Below are 24,662 nucleotides of genomic sequence, written 5' to 3'. Positions count from 1 at the left end.
ACTCTTTGCCGCAGAAGTCTGTGGAGGCCAAATCACTGAGTGTCTTTAAGACCGATAGATAGGTTTTTGATTTATAAGAGGTTATGGGGAGAAGGCAGGAGAATGGGGATGAGAAAAATATCAGCAATGATTGAATGGCGAAGCAGTCTCGATGGGCCGAGTGGCCTAATTCTGCTCCTATGTCTTATAGTCTTCTGGTAATGAAGTTCTGTTTTGTTTGCTCCCAGCTCCGAATCAATTTCTAGGTTCATTCGTCTAATGTATGCAAACATGTATGCATTCTTTCAAGAAGAAAATCAAGCAACACCATTGTCTTTTAAGATAAATCATCTTTCCAGTGCCTGTGGCAACCATATGATCTTTTCTAATTCATGCAGCAAACAAGAACAAAGTGTATAACTTTCCCAAACCAGGTCAAACTTTGTGGGAGAAGTTACACCGGTCAGAAACTAAGCAAATATAGCTTTAACCCCAAATTCAAAACTGCCCAAATTTTGCTTTTTGGCATCTGGAATGGCAAGGCTGCTGAACTGCATTTCCACACACACTTATTTCATTGTCTTTTGTTGTTCCATAGTGAGAAAGTAAATAAGTTTTTTTTTTTTTAAACCTTCTGTGAACCATCAGGTTTATGTTGCTGTTTCAGTAAGTATTTAATTGTCGGAAATCCTCCTTGCTCTTTGCTACTACTTCACTATCAATACTTCTAACGTTAAATTCTTTGAAAACCTGCTTCAGTCCGATCATTACAGACTCTTTCAGTTTTTAGTTGTTAGTACAGAGATATTTCAGTTGATGACGTGACCAGTTTTAAAGCAATATCTTTAATTTATTCAATTAGTATTTTCACACTCTTGGATTACTTTTCACAGAAGACGTAAGGACCCAGGTCTCGCAGGCTAGTGTGGTCTTTGAATCATGTTAATATTTGCAACACAGTTCAACACTTTCACTGGTGCAATATCCTGTCCGTGTTTTTGTTACATTTATACAACTTGAATGACTAAACCTTGATATTTCTGGTCCAACGTTTAAAGAGAAACAAATTTCTGTAAATCCGTAAATCTGAAAACCCAACACATCCAAAAACCGTAATTTTTTTGAACCTCATTGACCTTTAGCATAGGAAGCCTAATTGTATGACTGTAATGTTTACCTTGAGATTTTTATAGTGAACAGGACAAAAATAAACCCTGTATTTGTTATTTAGTGATAATTTTATTTTTCTAGCCATTTTATTTATTATACCTAGCCCAGGCAAAAGCTATTGTAATGTAAATTTATGTGAAGTATCCGAAAACCGAACAGATCTGGAATCCGTAATGTAATCGGTCCCGAGGGTTTCGGCCTGTACACAGGTCAGGAAGGTCTGTGGCGAGAGAGGCAGAGTTAACATTTCAGGTCAATAACCTGATGAAAGGATATTGACCTGAAATGTTAACTGTTTTTCTCTCCACAAATATAGTCAGTCTGCCTTCTGGTTCCAGCATTTTCTGTTTTTATTTCCGGTTTCCAGCATCTGCAGTATTCTGCTTTTATGATAAAGAAAAATTAACATGCTTTGGATTTTAATTAAACATCATTTTCTAATGTAGTTTGCAGTGGTTGGATTGTCTTATTTTAATATTATGAAACTGATTAAAAAGGTAATGCAGTCAGATAATTTCAAATGTGTTAATTGAAAAACAAAATCTGACCCAATGCTTTTTTGCCAGTGTATGTTTGCAAGATAATACATGCATAGTGAATTCCAAATTGTAGTTTCATGGTTTAAATAATCTGATTATTGAAATAGTTTAAAATAATACATTAAACACTCAAGCCCCAAAACAAAAATGAATATAAATCTATAGTATCTAAGCTGTAAAACTAAACAAATAGCCAATTCCATCTGTGTTCTTTATTTGTACTGTTGCGATAAACGCAACAAAAGGTTCTATTTAATTTAAGGATAACCTATTTGTTGATTCATACAAAGCAAGATCATGGTTCATCCCATTGCTAATCTCCTGTAAGAAGATTATTGAACGTTGGGTAATGTACCTTTTTTCTATTGGATGTGCAATTGTGCTTTGAGATGCTTTAATCCATTTACATACCCTGAAATGGAGAGGCGTATGTTTTTGGATCAAAAAATGAGAGTAAATTGTATTTCTGGGTAACTTAGAATGGTTGCAGGAAAAATATCATCTGAATACCTTTAATCAAAATGTTTGCATACCCATGCTTTAAACTTTGTTTTCGAATTATTTTGAGTTAAAAGGACCATGCAGGCTTATTCATTTTCACCAAGTGTTACTTTATAATGTACCTCCTCATATTTTAATGTTCAAATAAAATTCTGACAATTATAGTAGCTGTCAAAAGTTTTGATTATGACTAAGAACTGTGGAATGACATTATCTACTGTAATGTAAAGGCACTTACTGGGTTGGTGGAGATGGGCTGGTATTTATCCATTGCCAGGCTGTGTTAACTTGTCAGTAAACACACCCGATCATATAATCTTCCCTTTTATTTAGCAATATTAAATATAGAGTAAAACCAACCAAGTGTTTTAATGGCCACCAACAGTTGTCTTGCGGACAGAAATGTTGCATTTATACTTGCATCGGAAGTTTCAACCAATAGCTAATAACTTGTCATGATGCAGTAGAATAACTGCTAACATTGCAGTGTGTGCCGGGGGAATGGGTGAGGGGTGGTCGGACTGGGTAATAATCTTCATTAGTGTCACAAGTAGGCTTACATTAACACTGCAATGAAGTTACTGTAAAAATCCCCGAGTTGCCACACTGTTGCGCCTATTCGGGTACACTGAGGGAGAATTCAGAATGTCCAATTCACCTAACAAGCACATCTTTCGGGTCTTGTGGGAGGAAACCATAGCACCCAAAGGAAATCCATGAAGACACTGGGAGAACGTGCAGACTCCGCACAGACAGTGACCCAAGCCGGGCCCTTGGCGCTGTGAAGCAACAGTGCTAACCAATGTGCTACCATGCTGGGTATGGAGACACTGTTGGGTTCCATTGGTGCATTTTACTAGTTGCAAAAGCTTTGTGTCAAATAGAGTTAGTGATCTAAATATGAATAAAATAAAGAAATGATTTGAGAGGATGGATTAGACATTCCAGGCATTGATTATAAAAATTCCACAAGATATATAAGTAAATTGGAAATCTGGATGGCTGCCAAAAGCAGATTCAATTCCAGATTTAAAATCGTTCTGTACTTCTAAATACGGTCCTGTGAAAAATGAATCCCTTTGACACTGATTCATGTTGTAGCATTTCACAATGCAAAGCTATCAACATTCCTGCCTCAGCAATGTGTAAGTTTCAGCCCAAGGCTGAATTGAATTGTATGTGTTGGCACAATTATGCAAAGCAGTGGAATCTCCTTGACTTTTCCAATCCTGGGTTACAATGCTGTGATATTAGTATTAGTATAGCATTTGTAAAGTCTGTTATAGATTTCCTTTGCCATGGGTTCTTTTTGAATCAGCATGTTTGGGATACAGTAATCCGAGGTTTGAGGAGATGCAGCAAATTATCCTATAAATCTTAAGTCTGAGAAAGGACATGAATATTTGTGACTTACCACTTGAGCACCAGCACTGGATCAATAATTAAGCCACCCTCTCCAGATTATCTGTTCACTCATCAACAAGATTCTTATTTATATAATTCGGATCCAAATTGTACATCATTTAGATAATCCTTGTAACAATTAGGTGTCATACTCTGACCAGTTAATGTCAGAATTTATTTTAAAACACACAACACATATTTTGTAACTGACATTGTGGATTTATGCAAGATCATCCTTCTTTTCTCCAACGAATCATGCCACTTCCCATTCTTTTATTCTCACATATACTTTACACCCCTAATCCTCAACCTAAACCATCAGCGTTCCTCTGCCTGTATACCCTACTGCTGCCACAATATCTTGAATCTTGTACATGTCCAATTTTACCCTTGTGCTTCTGTTAGCATTCTCCAAAAAATCCATTAAGGTGCTTTTTGCAGTTTTCTTGCAAGCATCATCAACTGTTTCATCAATTTTTTTCTCTGACTCCGGGTGCCTGCTGAGGACTAACATCAACTCCCTCTGTCCCATTCACTCCACTTGTGAGTTACCATTTAGACTGGATCAATAATTACAGCCACCCCCTCCAGATTATCTGTTCAGTTGTCAACAAGAAGCTTGCCATCTATGACCTTATTGTTTTTGAACAAAATCTTGCACTGACTTTTTTTATTTGTATTATCTCTGGATTTTTATGCTTTAAGAGCCACACACAATTCGGACAACCTTGTGTCTATTTTAAAAGTGGCGTGTTTGGGTGTGCTGTGGCTAAGTGGTTCAGCATACTTGTATAAGAATAGTTTTGAATTTGCTTACTCACATTTTCTTTCAACCAATTTTAAAAAAGGAGGCAGAAACAATATCTTAACCCAAATTTGAAAATAGCTGCCTGGGACAGTTGCCACAGCACCAGGGTGAAAGCGGAAATGATTTCTTTGCATAGGGATTATTTCTTGACCTGTCTGTGTCTCTATCTAATTGGGATAAAATTAGTTAATTATTTATTAGGAGGCCATCTGGTTAGTGAACTAAGATGGATATCAGATGAAACGGAGAGCAGCGTGAGACAATATATTTTAGGGGAAAGAGAAAGGGCAGATATATTTTATCTTGTGTGTGTATGTGTATATTTTGGTTATTTTGTATATATATTACATGAGGTGTCAACAGTAGTGCTATAAAGAGACACTTGCTTAGCAATAACCTGCTCACTGACACTTGGTTTGGGTTCCATCAGAGCAACGCCACTCCTGACATCATTACAGCCTTGGTTCAAACATGGACAAGGGAGCTGTACGCCAGAGGTGAGATGAGAGTTGACATCAAGGCCACATTTGACCGAGTGTGACATCAAGGAGTTCTAGCAAAACTGGAATCAGTGGAGTCATGGTAAAGTCTTTGCTGGTTGGAGCCATTACGCAGCACAAAGGAAGGTGGTTGTGGTTATTGGAGGTCAATCATCTCAGCTACAGGTGTTGCTCAAGGTAGAATCCTAGTTCGAAACATCTTCGGCTGATTCATCAATGACCTTCCATCATAAGTTCAGAAGTGGGGATGTTCGCTAATGATTGTGCAATGTTCAGCACCATTCCTGTTTCCTCAGATACTGAAGCAGTCCATGTTCAAATGCAGTATGATCTGGATAATGTGCAGGCTTGGGCTGACAAGTGGCAAGTAGCATTCACGCCATACAAGTGGCAGGCAATGACCATCTCCAACAACAGAATCGTGTAACTATCGTCCCTTGACATTCAATGGCATTACCATTGCTGAATCCTCCACTACCAACATCTTTGTTGTTACCATTGAGCATAAACTGAATTGGACTAGCTATATAAATACTGTGGCAACAAGAACAGGTGAGAGGTTAGGAATTCTGCAACAAGTAACTCGCCACCACAAACCAAGAGTGTGATGGAATAGTCTCCACTTGCCTCGATGAGTGCAGCTCCAACATCACTCAAGATGCTTTACACCATCCAGGGCAGAGCAGCCCATTTGATTTGCACTCCCATCACCATAATCCCAGCCAAGCTCATATCAAAGCTCCAAAACCTAGGACTTGACTCCTCACTCTGCAACTGGATCATCGACTGTCTGACCCACAGACCACAATCAGTAAGAATAAACAACGCCTCCTCCACAATAGTCCTCCATACTGGGGCTCCGCAAGGCAGCGTACTTAGCCCCCTACTATACTTCCTGTACACATATGACTGCGTGGCAAAATTTGATTCCAACTCCATCAAGTTTGCTGACGATACGACCATACTGGGCCGGATCTCGAATAACGACGAGTCAGAATACAGGAGGGAGATAGAGAACCTAGTGGAGTGGTGCAGCGACAACAATCTCCCTCAATGCCAGTAAAACTAAAGAGCTGGTCATTGACTTCAGGAAGCAGTACTGTACACGCCCCTGTCAGCATCAACGGGGCCAAGGTGGAGATGGTTAGCAGCTTCAAATTCCTAGGGGTACACATCTCCAAAAATCTGTCCTGGTCCACTCACGTCAACGCTACCACCAAGAAAGCAGAACAGCGCCTATACTTCCACAGGAAACTAAGGAAATTCGGCATGTCTACATTAACTCTGACCAGCTTTTACAGATGCACCATAGAAAGCATCCTATCTGGCTGCATCACAGCCTGGTATGGCAATTGCTTGGCCCAAGACCACAAGAAACTTCAGAGTCATGAACGCAGCTCAGTCCATCACACAAACCCGCCTCCCATCCATTGACTCCATCTACACCTCCCGCTGCCTGGGGAAGGCAGACAGCATGATCAAAGACCCCTCCCACCCGGCTTACTCACTCTTCCATCGGGCAGGAGATACAAAAGTCTGAGAACACGCACGAAAAGACTCAAGAACCGCTTCTTCCCTGCTGTTACCAGACTCCTAAATGACCCTCGTATGGACTGACCTGATCAACACTACACCTCTGTATGCTTCACCTGATGCCGGTGTTTATGTAGTTACATTGTGTACCTTGTGTTGGCCCTATTATGTATTTCTTTTATTTTATTTTCATTTCATGTACTTAATGATCTGTTGAGCTGCTCGCAGAAAAATACTTTTCAATGTACCTCTGTACACGTGACAATAAACAAATCCAATCCACCACTGACACGCAGTGGTACCATCTACAAAATGCATTGCAGGAGCTCACCAAGGCTCCTTAGATAGCACCTTCCAAACCTGCGACTACTACCATGTAGAAGGACGAGCAGTAGACACATGGGAATATTAACACCTGTAAGTTCGCCTCCAAGCTGCCCACCACCCTGACTTGGAAATATATCATTGTTTCTTCACTGTCACTGGGTCAAAACCTGAAACTTTCTTCCGAACAGCACTGTGGATGTACCTCCGTCACATGGACTGTAGTGGTTCAAGAAGACAACTCACCCACCTCCTTTAGGGCAATTGGAAGAAGCAATTAATGCTAGCTTGGTCAGTGAAGCCCACATTCTTTCAACACATTTTTAAAAGGAGTCCGTGGCCAATCTTCTGCTGAGTTCAGCAATCCTCCGTGTATCAGTGACCTTGGCTGTCACTGCTTCTACCTGCTGTGGACCAGAGTCTGTGCAGTGCTGACCAGATGATATAACCGGGCCTGCTCTAAAACTAGGTCCCACCGAGATGTGTGGCCTTGTTTATCATAGAATTTACAGTGCAGAAAGAGGCCATTCGGCCCATCAAGTCTGCACCGGCTCTTGGAAAGAGCACCCTACCCAAGGTCAACACCTCCACCCTATCCCCATAACCCAGTAACCCCACCCAACACTAAGGGCAATTTTGGACACTAAGGGCAATCTATCATGGCCAATCCACCTAACCTGCACATCTTTGGACTGTGGAAGGAAACCGGAGCACCCGGAGGAAACCCATGCACACACGGGGAGGATGTGCAGACTCCGCACAGACAGTGACCCAAGCTGGAATCTAACCTGGGACCCTGGAGCTGTGAAGCAATTGTGCTATCCACAATGCTACCGTGCTGCCCTAGTGCGTACTAGTGGAAAAGGCAAACAAATGCAGTGACATCTGAGATGGGATGGGGCTGATGGGTTGTCTGGCAGTGAGTCTCTTTTTCTTGGTGGCTGTAATAGAGAGAAGAGATGATTAGTGATTGGCTGGATGGTCACCTACATTAAAGAGCACTCTCAGTTTTGGCGGGTGGGCAAAGACTAGTGGATGAAGCCTCACACTTTTATTGGAAGATTCTGACCTCTCCTTAGGAATGGTTGCTGTTCTCGCCAGCCGGCTGTGCCACCTACTTCTCAAAGGCAGTGAGTGGCTTGAGCTCCAGAATCTTCCCTCGTGTTGTGGGCGATCTGGTCCTGCATAAAGAAAGATGGACAGGCTGAGCAAGACTGATGCCAAGCAGAAGATGAGCACGCATGCCTTCTGTGCTGACTAAACCTTTTGTATGGGCTGAAGTTGACTTGTGCACGATGTGACAAGACCTGTATGTGAGATCATGTGGACCATAACCCTGGAATGCCTGATGGCTTTATGAGAGTATGAGTTGAGAATGAGGAGAAGATTGACTCTGTGGAGCAGATTAAATCATTCATTCTGGATGAAATCATTCATTCTTTCTTGGCACTGGATAGTGGTCCTCTTCTGAGGAGCCCAGGCATTGACCAGCTTGGTGGCCTCCTCCCAAGCCTAAGTGATGAGGTTGGTGAACCTTCAGCCCCCATTACAGGTGGGTGATTAATCTTACGCCATTCTTTTTTAAAATATAAATTTAGAGTACCCAATTCATTTTTTCCAATTAAGGGGCAATTCCGCGTAGCCAATCCACCTAACCTGCACAACTTTGGGTTGTGGGGGTGAGACCCACGCGGGCACGAGGAGAATGTGCAAATTCCACATGGACAGTGACCCAGTGCCGGGATCGAACTTGGAACCTCGGCGCCGTGAGACAGCAGTGGTAACCACTGCGCCTCCATGCCGCCCATATGTTACGCCATTCTTGACCACCTAGAGGACCTCCGGCAATGCCGTATTGTTGAACTTGGATGCACAGCATTTGTCTGTTCTTGGGGCCATTCTGGTGTTCGCGCAACAAGTCCTGGGATACAGAGTGTGAATGTGTGTGTGCTATTTAAATATGGCACCTGGAAATACAACCGAATGAGCTAACGGCAGGGCAGACAAATTCCAGCTTGCTGCGCCATGAGGTACGACTTGCTGCTTGTTCATACGCAATGAGGTGAAAACCGGATGATCTGACGTGGCAACCTGCTACGTCAGCTGGCAGGAACCTTGCTGACTTTCCCGTCCGCAGCCGCATGTAATCTCCTGAGTGGATTTCGCCTCTAGCCTCCAGGAATATTGAGTTCAAAAATGATGTTAAATCAATTGTTATAGACTGAGTGAGAGAGAGAACCGATGAAATCCCTGTTCCATTCCAATAGCCCATAATCAGTCCGCTTTTGAGAGGAAGATGTGTGTTTTATCCCCCGAGGGTGTGGACAATTTGAATAACCAGCAGCAAGCTTTTCCTAGGTTTAATAATGAAAGAGGTTTGTTTATTTAAGCACTCATCATAAAATCGAACACTACGGTACTGACTAACACAATCACACACAAGCGCACTGGAGGAAAGTATGGATGAAGAGAATAGTGCATTTTTGCAGGTTATAAGCAAAAAGTTTAGTACATAGGTCACAATAGTCTTTTCTGGAAAATATGCAGTGCAGGCCTGGTAAGTCACTTTTGCTCCTGAAGGGTACTTTAGGTGAGTTTAACAGCCAAAGTCATATGCCAAAGTCATTTCAGGATATTCTCAGATGAACTTTCTGCAGGTCACGAAGTTGGTTGCTTGTAGTCTTTTATCAAGAAGTATTAATATACAGTACTATTGCTGTATTAGTGGATCCAAAATGGAACAGGCTTGGAAACCTAATTACACCTTCCGGTTCTTCAGGCATAATTGTTATTGCCCTTTCTGCTGCTGTGTCTTTCTTCAGACAATACTTAAATATTACAAAGGAATAAATATGGCTATCTTACTGGATGATTCCTCAAAATGGCAGTTCCTCACCCAAAATTGGTGGTAGGCTTGGGTTGATTTGCTGCATCCTGGATGAGGTAGTTGATACTGTCCCCTTCTTTGTTTCGAAATGACTTTTTCAATTCATGAACATCTAATGGTTTCAGGATGGGTGCATTTAACCATTCTTAGTCGGGACACTTTTTACTTTAAGGAGGAGACTGCTACGGAGAGAATATAGGAATCTCACTAAGGTGATGTCATGGATAAGAAACTCTAGTTATGAAGCGGGACTAGAGTGTGACTCTTGATTGGAACCCAGAAGATTGAGAGGTGTTCAAAATTGGGAGGATTTGATTAAGTAAGTCAGGAAGGATATTTTAATTGATCAGTCATGGGGTGGGGGGCACATATTTAAGATGATCACCAGAAGAATCATGGGAAAAAATTTCACAAAGTTGTTAGGACAACTCCATGTCAGAAACAGTGATGGAAGCAGAATCCATTAAAAACTTTTAAAAGAGAAGTGAATAGATAATTGAAAGATTTAAACTGTATAAAAGATAAGAAATGAGACTTGGTAATTAGCTCTCTAAATACCTGTGCAATTGCAATATGCCAATTGGCCTTTTTTGATAATGGAAGTTATTTATAAAAACACTTTTTGTCCTGAAAATACAGAAAATGGAACAGATCCTAATGGTAATATTCATGATGACTTTTTTTAAGGATTGTTTCAGCCATATGTTTCTTACTCTCTAGAAATAACCAACGTTATTTAAATATGAGAGTTTGATGATGTACATCTGTATCGTTATTGTGTTACTTACATGAGATAGCGTAGTAGTTTGCTGGAGGAGCTGTAAGGCCAGATAATTGGATTGCTACGGACATTAATTACTGTAATTACAAGTTGAATGGTGCAAATTTCAGGTTATCAGTGACTGGTGGATTGTTTTGAATTTGTAATGAAATGATATCTGATGTGTGTTGACCAAACTTGGCATTGGACTCTCTTGCACGGGCAGATGTTTTTATGATTTCCTCATAGTGAGTGAATGAGAGTTATGTTCTTGTTACTGGGGGCTGGATAGGGAAGTGAAGGAGGCGTCTGAAGCTACACATGTAATTTAGAAAGAAATTCTAAGAGGCAAAAGTGTTTTGCGATTGATTCCTTGAAATATATTTCGCTTTTGTCATCTTCCCTTCTTTACTAAATATTTCCACCAGTTTTTGGAGTTAACAAAATATTGTACTTAAACGTAAGTGTTTAAATCAAAACTTTAATTTAAAGCTCTGTGAATTGACAGTCGCGCTGCCAATCATGGATAGATTCCAGAAGTTCTAGCTTCAGGTCCCTTTATTCAGTTGGCAGGCTTGGCTGAGTGATGGCAATTTCACCTCCTGAGACAGCAGATTTCAGATCGAAGCCCCACTCCAAAGACCTCCATGTAATGCAAGCAGATATTTCACTACAGTACTGAGAGAGTTCTGCATTGACAAAGTTGACATATTTTAGATGAGGCATTGAATTAATCTCTCAGGTGGACGCAAAACAAATCGATTGAACTTTCCTGGCATCCAGGACAATATTTAGTGCCTTAACCTGTTCTTAGTGTTGTTGCTTATCAGGCCAGTATCTTCTTGCTTTTTGTGTGGTCTTGCTGTGCCCAGTCTGGCAGCCAAGTTCTCATTACAACAGTATCTATGAATTGAAAATATTCATTGCCTGTAATGTACTTTGGGATGCCTTGAGGTCATTAAAGGCACTACATAAATGTAAGTTATTTTTTCCCTTCCTTTTAAAAAGTGTTACAATGGCCAAACAAGCTGACTGTATTTTACATTCACATATTAGAAGCATCTTGTCTACCGAATGTTGATTTATAGTTTTTTGTTAATTTGGAATATTCAATGCATTTCTTTGGTAGTGTGGACCAGGGACCTATCATCTGATCCTTTTTAAAAAAAATTAATGTAATTAAGGGTCAATTTAGCGTAGCCAATATATCTACCCTGCACATCTTTGGGTTGTGGGGGCGAAACCCACGCAAACACGGGGAGAATGTGCAAACTCCCCATACAGACAGTGACCCAGAGCCGGAACCGAACGGAACTGCGCCGTGAGGCTGCAGTGCTAACTACTGTGCCACCTTGCTGCCCCATCTGGTGTTCCTAATATCTAATTGTTCAGTAACAGTAATTTTGAGCATTGATTACAACTATAATTTGTATTGAAGTGTTGTTATTTCCTTTTAAACAGATTAACTTGCGACTCATTTTGGTGAGTGGAAAAACAAAGGAATTTCTGTTTTCACCCAATGATTCAGCAGCAGACATTGCCAAACATGTGTATGAAAACTGGCCAATGGGTGAGTAGTTTTATGATTTACAACATTTATGGGTTTAGAAGGAGGCGAGTTTTCAATCAGCTTTAAACAGAGGTGCTACTTGCAGCTGGAGCTTGTTAATTAGTTAATTGGATAATTTCCAACAGTATAAAGGTGAGCCAGTTTACAGTGCAGACTTTGCACTGAGTGCTGAATTTGTGTGCATTTGAGTGCTACAGTGAGAGTGATGACTGAGGGAGTTAGGTGAGGAGGGAGCAAGGTGCTCCATTCATTTCATTTCCTCAAAGAGCGAGAAGGGAGCCGGGAGTTTACAGAGAGTGCAGCTGACTGGGAGCAGAGTCAGAGGGCAGAGTTCCAGTTGGTCCACAGGGCAGCTACATTCTGTAAGACAGTGTTCTTCAAACTTATTTTCCGGGGATCCATTTTTACCAACCGGCCAACCTTCGGGACCCAACCCGGCCAACCTTCGTGACCCATGCCGGCTGACCTGAGCGACCCACGCCAGCCAACCTGAGCGACCCACCGTTTTCTCTTACCTTGTTTGCTGCTGACAAAAATGGAGGAAATAGTTTTGGGTCCCTTTGGCCCTCATACACGCTCCTCCAATGGAACCTGTTGGATGAAGGTGAAGCCTTCTGGTGTCGGGAACTATGGAGTCTCCATCTGTCCAAAGTTCTGAATTTTTTTTCTGTAAAATTTTAGCAAATAACCCCCCCCCCCCCCCCCCGGAACTTGTAAAAAAAAAAAAAAAAAAATTTTAATTAATAAAATAAATGAATAAAAACCACGACAGAACTTGTAAGACAAAAAGCTGCAACCGTTTATAAACAAAAAAATAGCGCCCGCACTGCGCATGGGCAATGCGGCAGAATTTTTTTTTTTATAACATGTTCGCGGCCGCTTGCAGCCGGCGTTATGAAAATCCGGCCGCTGCACGGGGATTTGCGCAATCGGGAGCGCGTGGACAAAGGCTCTGCGACCCTCCCGACACCCGCCCGTGACCCTCCCGACACCCGCGGGTCGCGCCCCCGACTTTGAAGAACATTGCTGTAAGGTAAGAGTTGTTTGTATTGGGGTTTTTAAATTTGAATTATTTAATTTTTAATTTTTGGTTTTTTTGGGGGGGCAGCAAGCTATCATTCTTTCATTTCGCAGAATCATCAATTTTCGAGGGCTCACTTGGGAGAGCAGCAACAGTATAAGGGCCTAAGGGATGTTTAATCTTTCTTTTTTTTCCCCCTTTAAATCTCTTTGTGAATTCAGATCAGAGGGGATGGAGGCTAGGGCAGTTGCATGCTCCTCCTGTAGGATGTGGGTGGTGAGGTGTCCTCGCTGACTATACCTGCGGGAAGTGCACCCAACTCCAGCTCCTCAGAGACCGCATTAGGGAGCTGGATGAACTTCGGATCATCCGGGAGGCAGAGGGGGTGATAGAGAAGAGTTACAGGGAGGTAGCCACACTCCAGGTACAGGACAAGCGTAGCTGGGTTACAGTCAGGGGAAGGAAAACGAATGGGCCGACAGTGCAGGGATCCCTTGTGGCCGTTCCCCTTCGAAACAAGTATACCGTTTTGGATGCTGTTGGGGGGGGTGACCTACCGGGGGAAGGCCCTAGCAGCCAGGTCTCTGGCACTGAGTCTGGCTCTGTGGCTCAGAAGGGAAGAGGGGAGAATAGAAAAGCAATAGTGATAGGAGACTCAATGGTTAGGGGAATGGATAGGAGATTCTGTGGTTGCGAGCAAGACTCGCGGAAGTATGTTGCCTCCCGGGTGTCAGGGCCAGGGATGTCTCGGATCGAGTCCACAGGATTCTGAAGGGGGAGGGTGATCAACCAGAAGTCGTGGTGCACATAGGCACCAACGACATAGCTAAGAAAAGGGATGAGGATGTAAAAAGTGATTTTAAGGAGTTAGATTGGAAGCTAAAGAGCAGGACAAGCAGAGTAGTGATCTCAGGATTGCTACCGGTGCCACGTGCAAGTGTGGCATGGAACAGAGAGCTAGTGCAGCTGAACACGTGGCTACAGGGCTGGGGCAGGAGGGAAGGCTTCAGATATGTGGATCATTGGGATATCTTCTGGGGAAGGTGGGGACCTGTACAGTAAGGATGCATTGCACCCAAACTGGAGGGGCACCAAAATCCTGGGTGGGAGGTCTGCTAGAGTTCTTCGGGAGGGCAGGGGGATGGGAACCAAGGCTATGGATCAGAGGATAGGGTAACTGTTGAACAGGCAGAAATAGTATGCAGCAAGTCTGTGAGGAAGGATAAACAGTTGATAGGGCAAAGTTGCACTCCGTGGAATGGGTTAAAGTGTGTCTGTTTCAATGCAAGGAGTGTCAGAAATAAGGGAGATGAACTTAGAGCATGGATCACTTGGAACTACGATGTTGTGGCCATTACGGAGACATGGATTTCACAGGAGCAGGAATGGTTGTGAGATGATCCGGGGTTTAGATGCTTTCAGAAGAATAGGGAGGGAGGTAAAAGAGAAGGGGGAGTGGTACTGTTAATTAGGGAGTGCACCACAGCTGCAGAAAAGGAGGTAGTTGATGAGGGTTTGTCTACTGAGTCAGTATGGGTAGAAATTAGAAACAAGAAAGGAGCAGTCACTTTATTGGGAGTTTTCTACAGACCCCCAAATAGCAGCAGAGAGATAGAGGAACAGATTGGGCGGCAGATCTTGGAAAAGTGCAAAAGGGTGTGTAGATAGCCTGGGTCACATTGAGATCCAAAAAGACGAGCTGTTGGGCGACTTGAAAAATATTAAGGTAGATAAGTCCCCAGGGCCTGATGGGATCTACCCCAGAATACTGAAGGAGGCTAGAGAGGAAATTGCTGAGGCCTTGACAGAAATCTTTGGATCCTCACTGTCTTCAGGTGATGTCCCGGAGGACTGGAGAATGCCAATGTTGTTCCTTTGTTTAAGAAGGGTAGCAAGGATAATCCAGGGAACTACAGGCCAGTGAACCTTACGTCAGTGGTCAGGAAATTACTGGAGAGAATTCTTCGAGACAGGATCTACTCCCATTTGGAAGCAAATGGACGTATTAGCGAGAGGCAGCACGGTTTTGTGAAGGGGAGGTCGTGTCTCACTAACTTGATAGAGTTTTTCAAAGAGGTCACAAAGATGATTGATGCAGGTAGAGCAGTGGATGTTGTCTATATGGACTTCAGTAAGGCCTTTGACAAGGTCCCTCATGGCAGACTGATACAAAAGGTGACGTCACACGGGATCAGGGGTGAGCTGGCAAGATGGATTCAGAACTGGCTAGGCCTAGAAGGCAGAGGGTAGCAATGGAAGTGTGCTTTGCTGATCGAAGGGCTGTGACGAGTGGTGTACCGCAGGGATCAGTGCTGGGACCTTTGCTGTTCGTAGTATATATAAATGATTTGGAGAAAAATGTAACTGGTCTCCTTAGTAAGTTTGCAGACGACACAAAGGTTGGTGGAATTGCGGATAGCGATGAGGACTGTCAGAGGATACAGCAGGATTTAGATCGTTTGGAGACTTGGGCGGAGAGATGGCAGATGGAGTTTAATCTGGACAAATGTGAGGTAATGCATTTTGGAAGGCCTAATGCAGGTAGGGAACATACAGTGAATGGTAGAACCCAGAAGAGTATTGACAATCCGAGAGATCTAGGTATACAGGTCCACAGGTCATTGAAAGGGGCAACACAGGTGGAGAAGGTAGTCAAGAAGGCATACGGCATGCTTGCCTTCATTGGCCGGGGCATTGAGTATAGGAATTGGCAAGTCATGTTGCAGCTGTATAGAACCTTAGTTAGGCCACACTTGGAGTATAGTGTTCAATTCTGGTCGGCACACTACCAGAAGGATGTGGAGGCTTTAGAGAGGGTGCAGAAGAGATTTACCAGGATGTTGCCTGGTATGGAGGGCATTAGCTATGAGGAGCGGTTGAATAAACTCGGTTTGTTCTCACTGGAACGACGGAGGTTAAGGGGCGACCTGATAGAGGTCTACAAAATTATGAGGGGCATAGACAGAGTGGATAGTCAGAGGCTTTTTCCCAGGGTAGAAAGGTCAATTACTAGGGGGCAGAGGTTTACTGTGCGAGGGGCAAGGAATAGAGGAGATGTACGAGGCAAGGTTTTTACACAGAGGGTAGTGGGTGCCTGGAACTCACTGCCGGAGGAGGTGGTGGATGCAAGGACAATAGTGACATTTAAGGGGCATCTTGACAAGTACATGAATAGGATGGGAATAGAGAGATACGGACCCAGGAAGTGTAGAAGATTTTGGTTTAGAAGGGCAGCATGGTCGGCACAGGCTTGGAGGGCCCAAGGGACTATTCCTGTGCTGTACTTTTCTTTGTTCTTTGTAACAGAATTGTTGTCATGGGTGACTTCAACTTCCCTAATATTGACTGGAACCTCCGTAGTGCAAATGGTTTGGATTAGGAGATTTTGTCAGGTGTGTACAAGAAGGATTCCTGACTCAAATATGTAGATAGGGGAGAGGCCATATTGGACTTGGTGCTCGGCAACGTACCAGGCCAGGTTTCAGATATCTCGGTGGGCGAGCATTTCGGTGACCGTGACCACAACTCCTTGACCTTTACCATAGTCATGGAGAGCGAAAGGAACACACAGTATGGGAAGGTATTTAATTGGGGGAAGGGAAATTATATTGCTATTAGACAGGAGCTGAGGAGCATAAAGTGGGAACAGTTGTTCTTGGGGAAATGCACAACAGTAATGTGGGGATTGTTCAAGGAGCACTTGCTGCGAGTGCTGAATTGTTTTGTCCCACTGAGACGAGGAAGGAATGGTAAGGTGAATGAGCCTTGGATGACAAGAGAAGTGGAGCTTCTAGTCAAGAGGAAGAAGGAAGCTTACGTAAGGTTGAGGAAGCAAGGATCTGACTCGGCTCTCGAGGCTTACAAGGTAGCCAGGAAGGAACTCAAAAATGGACTGAGGAGAGCTAGAAGGGGGCATGAAAAAGCCCTGGCGGGAATGATTAGGGAAAACCCCAAGGCGTTCTACACTTTTGTGAGAAATAAGAGGATGATCAGAGTGAGAGTAGGGCGGATCTGATTAGTGGAGGGAACTTGTGCCTAGAGTCTGAGGATATGGGGAGGCCTTAAATGAATACTTTGCTTCAGTATTCACTAGAGAGAGCAACCTTGTTGCTCATGATAACAGTGTGAACCAGGTTAATAGACTCAAACAGGTTGATATTAAGAAGGAGGATGTGCTGGAAATTTTGAAAAGCATCAGGATAGATAAGTCCCCTGGGCCTGACGGGATATACCCAAGGTTACTACGGGAAGCAAGGGAGGAGATTGTTGCGTCGTTGGCGATGATCTTTGCGTCCTCACTCTCCACTGGAGTAGTACCGGATGATTGGAGGGATGCGAATGTTGTTCCCCTGTTCAAGAAAGGGAATAGGGAAATCCTTGGGAATTACAGACCTATCAGTCTTCCGTCTGTGGTGAGCAAAATATTGGAAAAGATTCTGAGAGATAGGATTTATGATTATTTGGAAAAAAATAGTTTGATTAAAGATGGTCAGCATGGCTTTGTGAGGGGCAGGTCATGCCTCACAAGCCTCATTGAATTCTTTGAGAATGTGACGGGACATATTGATAAAGGTCGGGCAGTGGATGTGGTGTACATGGATTTCAGTAAGGCATTTGATAAGGTTCCCCATGGTAGGCTCATTCAGAAAGTTAGGGGGCATGGTTTGCAGGGAAATTTGGCTGTCTGGATACAGAATTTGCTGGCTGAAAGAAGACAGAGTGGTAGTGGATGGAAAGTATTCCGCCTGGAGGTCAGTGGCCAGTGGTGTCCCGCAAGGATCCGTTCTGGGACCTCTGCTCTTTGTGGTTTTTATAAATGACTTGGATGAGGAAGTGGAAGGGTGGGTTAGTAAGTTTGCTGATGATACGAAGGTTGGGGGAGTTGTAGATAGTGTTGAGGGTTGTTGCAGGTTACAGCAGGACATTGACAGGATGCAGAGCTGGGCTGAGAAGTGGCAGATGGAGTTCAACCTTGGTAAATGAGAAGTGATTCATTTTGGAAGGTCGAATTTGAATGCTGAATACAGGGTTAAAGGCAGGATTCTTGGAAGTGTGGAGGAACAGAGGTATCTTGGGGTCCACGTACATAGATCCCTCAAAGTTGCCACCCAGCTTGATGGGGTTGTTAAGCAGGCGTATGGTGTGTTGACTTTCATTAACAGGGGGGTTGAGTTTAAGAGCCTCGAGGTTTTGCTGCAGCTTTATAAAACCCTGGTTAGACCACACTTGGAATATTGTGTCCAGTTCTGGACGTCTCATTATAGGAAGGATGTGGATGCTTTGGAGAGGGTACAGAGGAGATTGACCAGGATGCTGCCTGGACTGGAGGGCATATCGTATGAAGAAAGGTTGAGGGAGCTAGAGCTTTTCTCACTGGAGCGAAGAAGGCAGAAAGGTGACTTGATAGAGGTATACAAGGTGATGAGAGGCATGGATAGTGGATAGCCAGAGACTTTTCCCCAGGGTGGAAATGGTTGTCACACGGGGACATAATTTTAAGGTGATTGGAGGAAGGTATAGGGGAGATGTCAGAGGTAGGTTCTTTACAGAGTGGTGGGTGTGTGAAATGCACTGCCAGCAGAGATGGTGGAGTCAGAGTCATTGGGGACATTTAAGCGACTCTTAGACAGACACATGGACAGCAGTAAATTGAAGGGGTGTAGGTTAGGTTGATCTTAGATTAGGATAAATGGTCGACACAACATCGTGGGCTGAAGGGCCTGTACTGCGCTGTTCTATGAATCAAAACACGTCCCATTTTATAACTCTGCAGCTCTATCCTTCACAGTCTGTTCCAGGCTTTTCTATAAACATATTTATCTCCACACTTCAACAAAGTCTGTTTTCAGGAGAGCGCTATCCCTGCATCTTCCCACCACCTGTATATTTGGGAGGTGAACCAGTATTTCGCTCTAGGTCCTTTGGGCTCTGTTTTTATATGGGAACTGCTGACCGCAAACTCATGAGATTGGCTTTCTTATCTCAGCCTTCAGTACTGTCGACCCATATTTTCACCTCTTTTGGGATGTGGAGACCCGGATTGTGAACATTAAGGAGGCGAGGGGTTTTCCTTCAACTATATTCATATAGTGAAAAATGTCTTGCATGTATTTAACTCTGTTGTAATCATTATCATACTAGGGCGGGTTTAAATAGTTGAAAATTAAGGCTACAGACATATTATGCCATGAATCTTTTGATTCTGTACATTCCTCTATTCTATAGGTAATGGCAGGATTGTACAGGTTATCCATAACCTGCAGATGTTTTTAATGTAATAGGCAGATTGAGTTCATAAAAGGCCAGTGGTATTTCTAAAGGTTCAGTTTTACAGTACATCACAAACATCAAACTGACAATGCATTATGGAAGGGTCGAAAGAATGTTGACAGTAGCATAGTGCTATAGAGCTATAAAAATGAATCAAACCCTTGGTTAGTAGCATCAAGAGGTTTCTCATTCCTTTTCCTGTAGGTCAAAACTAATCTTCAGTAAAGCAGTCTTTCAATATTATTTTTCATTTGTATTTGATGTGCATCGCTGACATCAAATGCCACCTGGAAGCAATGCTCCTGTGGAGTACCTACAACAAGACTTATTGCTAAGTTACTATACCTGCTCTTCAGGGCCAGTGGTCCTGCGAAGCGAACTAAGTGTTCACCTAGGGTGGCAAAATTTGGGGTTGGGGGGGATGGCTGATGAAAACCTGCCTTTTTTTTTTTAAACTCTGAACAGAAATCCAGCGTTTTAAATAAATCAGTGCCATATTTCGCCATCAGCACCCATGGGGGAAGAAACTGCAACTCCCATCATGAGGCATTGCCGTACAGTGATACCACATTCAGCAGGGCGCTGCCCAGTCAAAACCAAACATCCTCAAACTGAAATCCAACCAAGGGGACACCAATTGACTGGGATTTTAGCAGACTGCAAATGGATGTTTGGGGTTTGAATTTCACTGAGGGATTGAGCATGAGCAGCAAATGTTAATCCAAAACGATGGGCAGGAGTGGGGGTTCAGACCACTTCGCGTTGGATCAGGTCCGTGACTTTTCTTGAGGTTTACTGCAAATGTTCTCTCATTATTTCCATTAATTATTGTGACAGGAATGAAACAGCAGAATTTAACCCACAGCCCACTTGTTCAGGTATGTTCACACAGCCAGGAGTTTGAGTTTCTAATGTTCTCATTAACGTACTCCCTTTGGCCATCCACAGGTTCCTGGGATTTGCCTTCCCTGGAACCCACTTGTGCCTTGCTGCCAGTTTTGATATCTCTTCCACTGACGCCTCTTGGAATATAGGGGGAGACTGGTCAAAGCTACTTAGCTTTGTGAGCTACCACAGGCGGATGCGCTTGGGAGACGGTCTCCAGTCGAAGAGACAGATTTTGCAATCTTCTAAGGATTCTGGGAGATTTGTTCTGGTGTGACCATGGTGAAGAAGAATCATGAGAACATGCATTACAGTTGGTGGTAAATTTAAGAAGTTGGCTGAAAACTAAATGCCTGGAGACGGTGACTCATAGTTATTACTCGGCAAACCGAGTAGTTATTACTCGGCAAACAAGAGTATATGAGAACATAGTGGAAGCTAGGAGCATCTGTGGACCTGATTGTTGTAAGGACTGTAAATCTGTAGGTTAAAGTATAAGTTGCCTACAGAAAGAAAACAATGCTTAGTCAGTGTTTTAAATTTTTTTTAGTCATTTCTTACAGTAAAAGATTTAAAACTGAATCATCCTGTTGTTCTTTCAGCTAGTAACTGAAAGTTTGAATCTCTTTTAAAAATTATCTATCTGTATGGAAATTATAACAGGGTGGAGCTATGAAATAACTAAGGACACAAAGCACAAGTGGCAACAGTTCGTAAGCCCCCTAACTGTAATCATAGTGTTAGACAGTCTGAGTATAGATCAGTAAATTGAATTAAAGGAGGATATAACGAGGCTTGACATTCATTTGGCTGGGCAAAGGAGCTTGGAGGATGGTTCATACAATGTATTCAACAGACATTCAGAACAATATGCCAAGAAACCAATGAGGGAACAGGCTATTTTAAATTTAGTATTGTATTTAGAAATCTTGTGAAGGATCCGCTGTGGAAGAGTGATCATAATATAATTTAATTTCATAGTAAGCTTGAGAGTGATGTGATTGAGCCTGAAAAGTTCTTGAATTTAAATAAAGCCATTACAGAAATATGTGAGGCATTTTTCTATGTTGGCTGAGATAGATTATAGAATCATAGAATCATAGAAGTTTACAGCATGGAAACAGGCCCTTCGGCCCAACCAGTCCATGCCGCCCAGTTTTTACCATTAAGCTAGTCCCAGTTGCCCGCACTTGGCCCATAACCCTCTATACCCATCTTACCCATGTAACTATCTAAATGCTTTTTAAAAGACACAATTGTACCCGCCTCTACTACTACCTCTGGCAGCCCATTCCAGACACTCACTACCCTCTGAGTGAAGAAATTGCCCCTCTGGGCCCTTCTGAATCTCTCCCCTCTCACCTTAAACCTATGCCCTCTAGTTTTAGACTCCCCTACCTTTGGGAAAAGATGTTGACTATCTACCTTATCTATGCCCCTCATTATTTTATGGACCTCTATAAGATCACCCCTAAGCCTCCTACGCTCCAGGGAAAAAAGTCCCAGTCTATCCAGCCTCTCCTTATAACTCAAACCATCAAGTCCCGGCAACATCCTAGTAAATCTTTTCTGCACTCTTTCTAGTTTAATAATATCCTTTCTATAATAGGGTGACCAGAACTGCACACAGTATTCCAAGTGTGGCCGTACCAATGTCTTGTACAACTTCAACAAGACGTCCCAACTCCTGTATTCAATGTTCTGACCAATGAAACCAAGCATGCCGAATGCCTTCTTCACCACCCTGTCCACCTGCGACTCCACCTTCAAGGAGCTATGAACCTGTACTCCTAGATCTCTTTGTTCTATAACTCTCCCCAACGCCATACCATTAACTGAGTAGGTCCTGGCCTGATTCGATCTGCCAAAATGCATCACCTCACATTTATCTAAATTAAACTCCATCTGCCATTCGTCGGCCCACTGGCCTAATTGATCAAGATCCCGTTGCAATCCTAGATAACCTTCTTCACTATCCACTGTGCCACCAATCTTGGTGTCATCTGCAAACTTACTAACCATGCCTCCTAAATTCTCATCCAAATCATTAATATAAATCACAAATAACAGTGGACCCAGCACCGATCCCTGAGGCACACCACTGGTCACAGGCCTCCAGTTTGAAAAACAACCCTCTACAACCACCCTCTGCCTTCTGTCGTCCAGCCAATTTTGAATCCAATTGGCAACCTCACCCTGGATCCCGCGAGCTTTAACCTTCTGCAACAACCTACCATGCAGTACCTTGTCAAAGGCAAGATTAGGAAATTGGATTAACAGGTATGACAGTAGATAAGCAATGGTAAATATTTAAATAATTTTCAATCAATATACATTCCTTGAGGAATAAATTCCACTGGCAAACTGATTCATCCATGACTAATGAAAGCGGTTAAAAATGGTGTTTGATTAAAAAGGGAGACTACAGTGTTGTTAAAATAAGTAGTAGGATTGGAAGGGTTTTATGAATCAGCAATTGATGGCCAAGAAATTTGTAAAGAAATAGAATATGTGATTAAACTATCAAGAAATACAAAACGGGTTGTAAGAGTTTTTGAACTATCTAAACAGGAAGAGATTAATAAAAGTGAATTTGTGTCCCTTGAGTCAGCAGGAGAAATTATGATGGGAAATAAAGAAATGGCAGAAACATTAAGCAAATATTTTGTGAAGTAATGGAAAAATTAATTGGGCTAAAAGCCAACAAATACCCTGTACTTGATGGCCTACATGTTCGAGTTGTAAAAGAGGTATCTATAGTCATAGTAGATGTATTAGTTCTGATCTGGCGTTCCCTAAATTCTAGAATGGTCCCTGTGGATTGGAAGGTAGTAAATGTTAACCCCAGTGTTAAAATAGAAGCGAGAAAGATAACTGGGAATTATAGGCTTGTTTGCCTTGCAATCAGTTGTAGGAAAACGGTAGAACCTATTGTTGAGATTGTGGTGACAAGGCATTTGGAATGTATGTAAATGTCGACACAATCCCAGAGGACCATAGGCTTCTCTTTTGAAAACTGTTTTAACCTGAGGGTCACCATATCTCTGGCGATGGGAAAGGTTGAAAAGGCAGGGCCTTCATGAATAACCTCAGTAGGTACGGGAATTGAACCCGCTCCGCATTATGAACCAGCAGTCCAGCCAACTGAGCTATTTGGAATATCATATGGTTAGGCAGAATAAACACGGTTTATGAAAGTAAAATTGTGTTTTGACAAATCTGTGTTTTTTGAGGGTGTAATTAGAGGAGACAGAAGGCAATCAGTGGCTGTAGTGCTTTTGGACTTTCAAAAGGCATTCAAGGTGCCACACAGGCAATTGTTAGGCAAGATTAGGGCGCATGGGATTAGGGTAATATGGATTGAGGATTAGTTAAAGGATAGAAAACAGTAGAAAGGAACGGGTCATTTTCAGGTGTAACCAATGAAAAGCTGTAAGCATCAGTGCTTGGGGCTCGACTACTTACAATCTATTTCATTGACTTGGGGACTGACTGACTTCTTCAATTTTGTGGATAATACAGAACTAGGTGGGTATGTAAGTTGTGAGGAGGACAAATAAACACTGTCCTGGGATGAGAGGGCTGCGTAGAATGGGCTTATTTTCTCTGATTAGAAGAAGTGATTTCATTGAAATATATAAAATTCTGACCTCATGAAAGGGTAAAAACTGAAAGGCTGTTTCCTCTGGCTGGAAGGCACAGAATGGAGGTGGGGCCTTCATAACGCCAAGGCAAGGGGTTGGAAATTTTGGACTGAGAAGAAGAATGTCTTCGCTCAATCTTTGGAATTCTCTTCCTGAGGGGCCTGTGGATTCTCAGAACATGAGCAAATTCACGGAATGGTTACAGCACAAATGGTGGCCATTATGTTTATGCTGTCTCTTCAAAGGAGCAATTCAGTCCTGCCATTAGAACCACTCCCACTGCCTTCCCCCTGTAGCCCTGCATGTGTTCCTTTTCAATTAATAATCCAATTCCCTCTTGAATGCCTTTATTGAACATGTTCCTCCACACTCAGACAGTGTATCCCTGATCTTAAACAACCTGCTGCATTAAACCATTTTTCCTCAAGTCGCCATTGGTTCTTTTCCTAATTCAGGGCTGCAGTTGCTAAATTTTGGAGCATTAACAGAATCGAGCGACGGTGTTGCCTCTTTGGTGCAAAACTAATAAACCTACTTTTCTATTCTCTGTCAGATGAGATTTATAGGGCTCACCAAGAAGCCGATGAGATTGGCTGAGACAGGGGCTGTTTAGCACAGGGCTAAATCGCTGGCTTTGAAAGCAGGCCAGCAGCACGGTTCGATTCCCGTAACAGCCTCCCAGAACAGGTGCCGGAATGTGGCGACTAGGGGCTTTTCACAGTAACTTAATTTGAAGCCTACTTGTGACAATAAACGATTTTCATTTTCATTTCATTTTTTTCATTTTTCAGATTGCCAGTGTGTAATAAAATCCAATCACCTGGGATGGTGAACATTAATATAGATTCACTTTCTGATGCCCGAGAC

At 42.9% G+C, this 24,662-nt stretch overlaps 1 protein-coding gene across 1 annotated transcript in view; it reads left to right on the top strand.

Moving 5' to 3' along the window:
• ubl3a (ubiquitin-like 3a) overlaps positions 1-24,662 on the top strand; it is a 98,272-nt gene that overhangs the window by 58,044 nt on the left and 15,566 nt on the right. The window contains exon 2 of the mRNA XM_072476959.1: positions 11,867-11,975. Coding sequence (XP_072333060.1) covers positions 11,867-11,975 — 109 coding nt within the window. The remainder of the gene's footprint in view (positions 1-11,866; positions 11,976-24,662) is intronic.

Source organism: Scyliorhinus torazame, chromosome 15, assembly GCF_047496885.1.
Source record: "Scyliorhinus torazame isolate Kashiwa2021f chromosome 15, sScyTor2.1, whole genome shotgun sequence".
NCBI lineage: Eukaryota > Metazoa > Chordata > Chondrichthyes > Carcharhiniformes > Scyliorhinidae > Scyliorhinus > Scyliorhinus torazame.
Note: the sequence above shows the minus strand (reverse complement) of the source record. Positions and strands in the feature narration are given on the sequence as shown.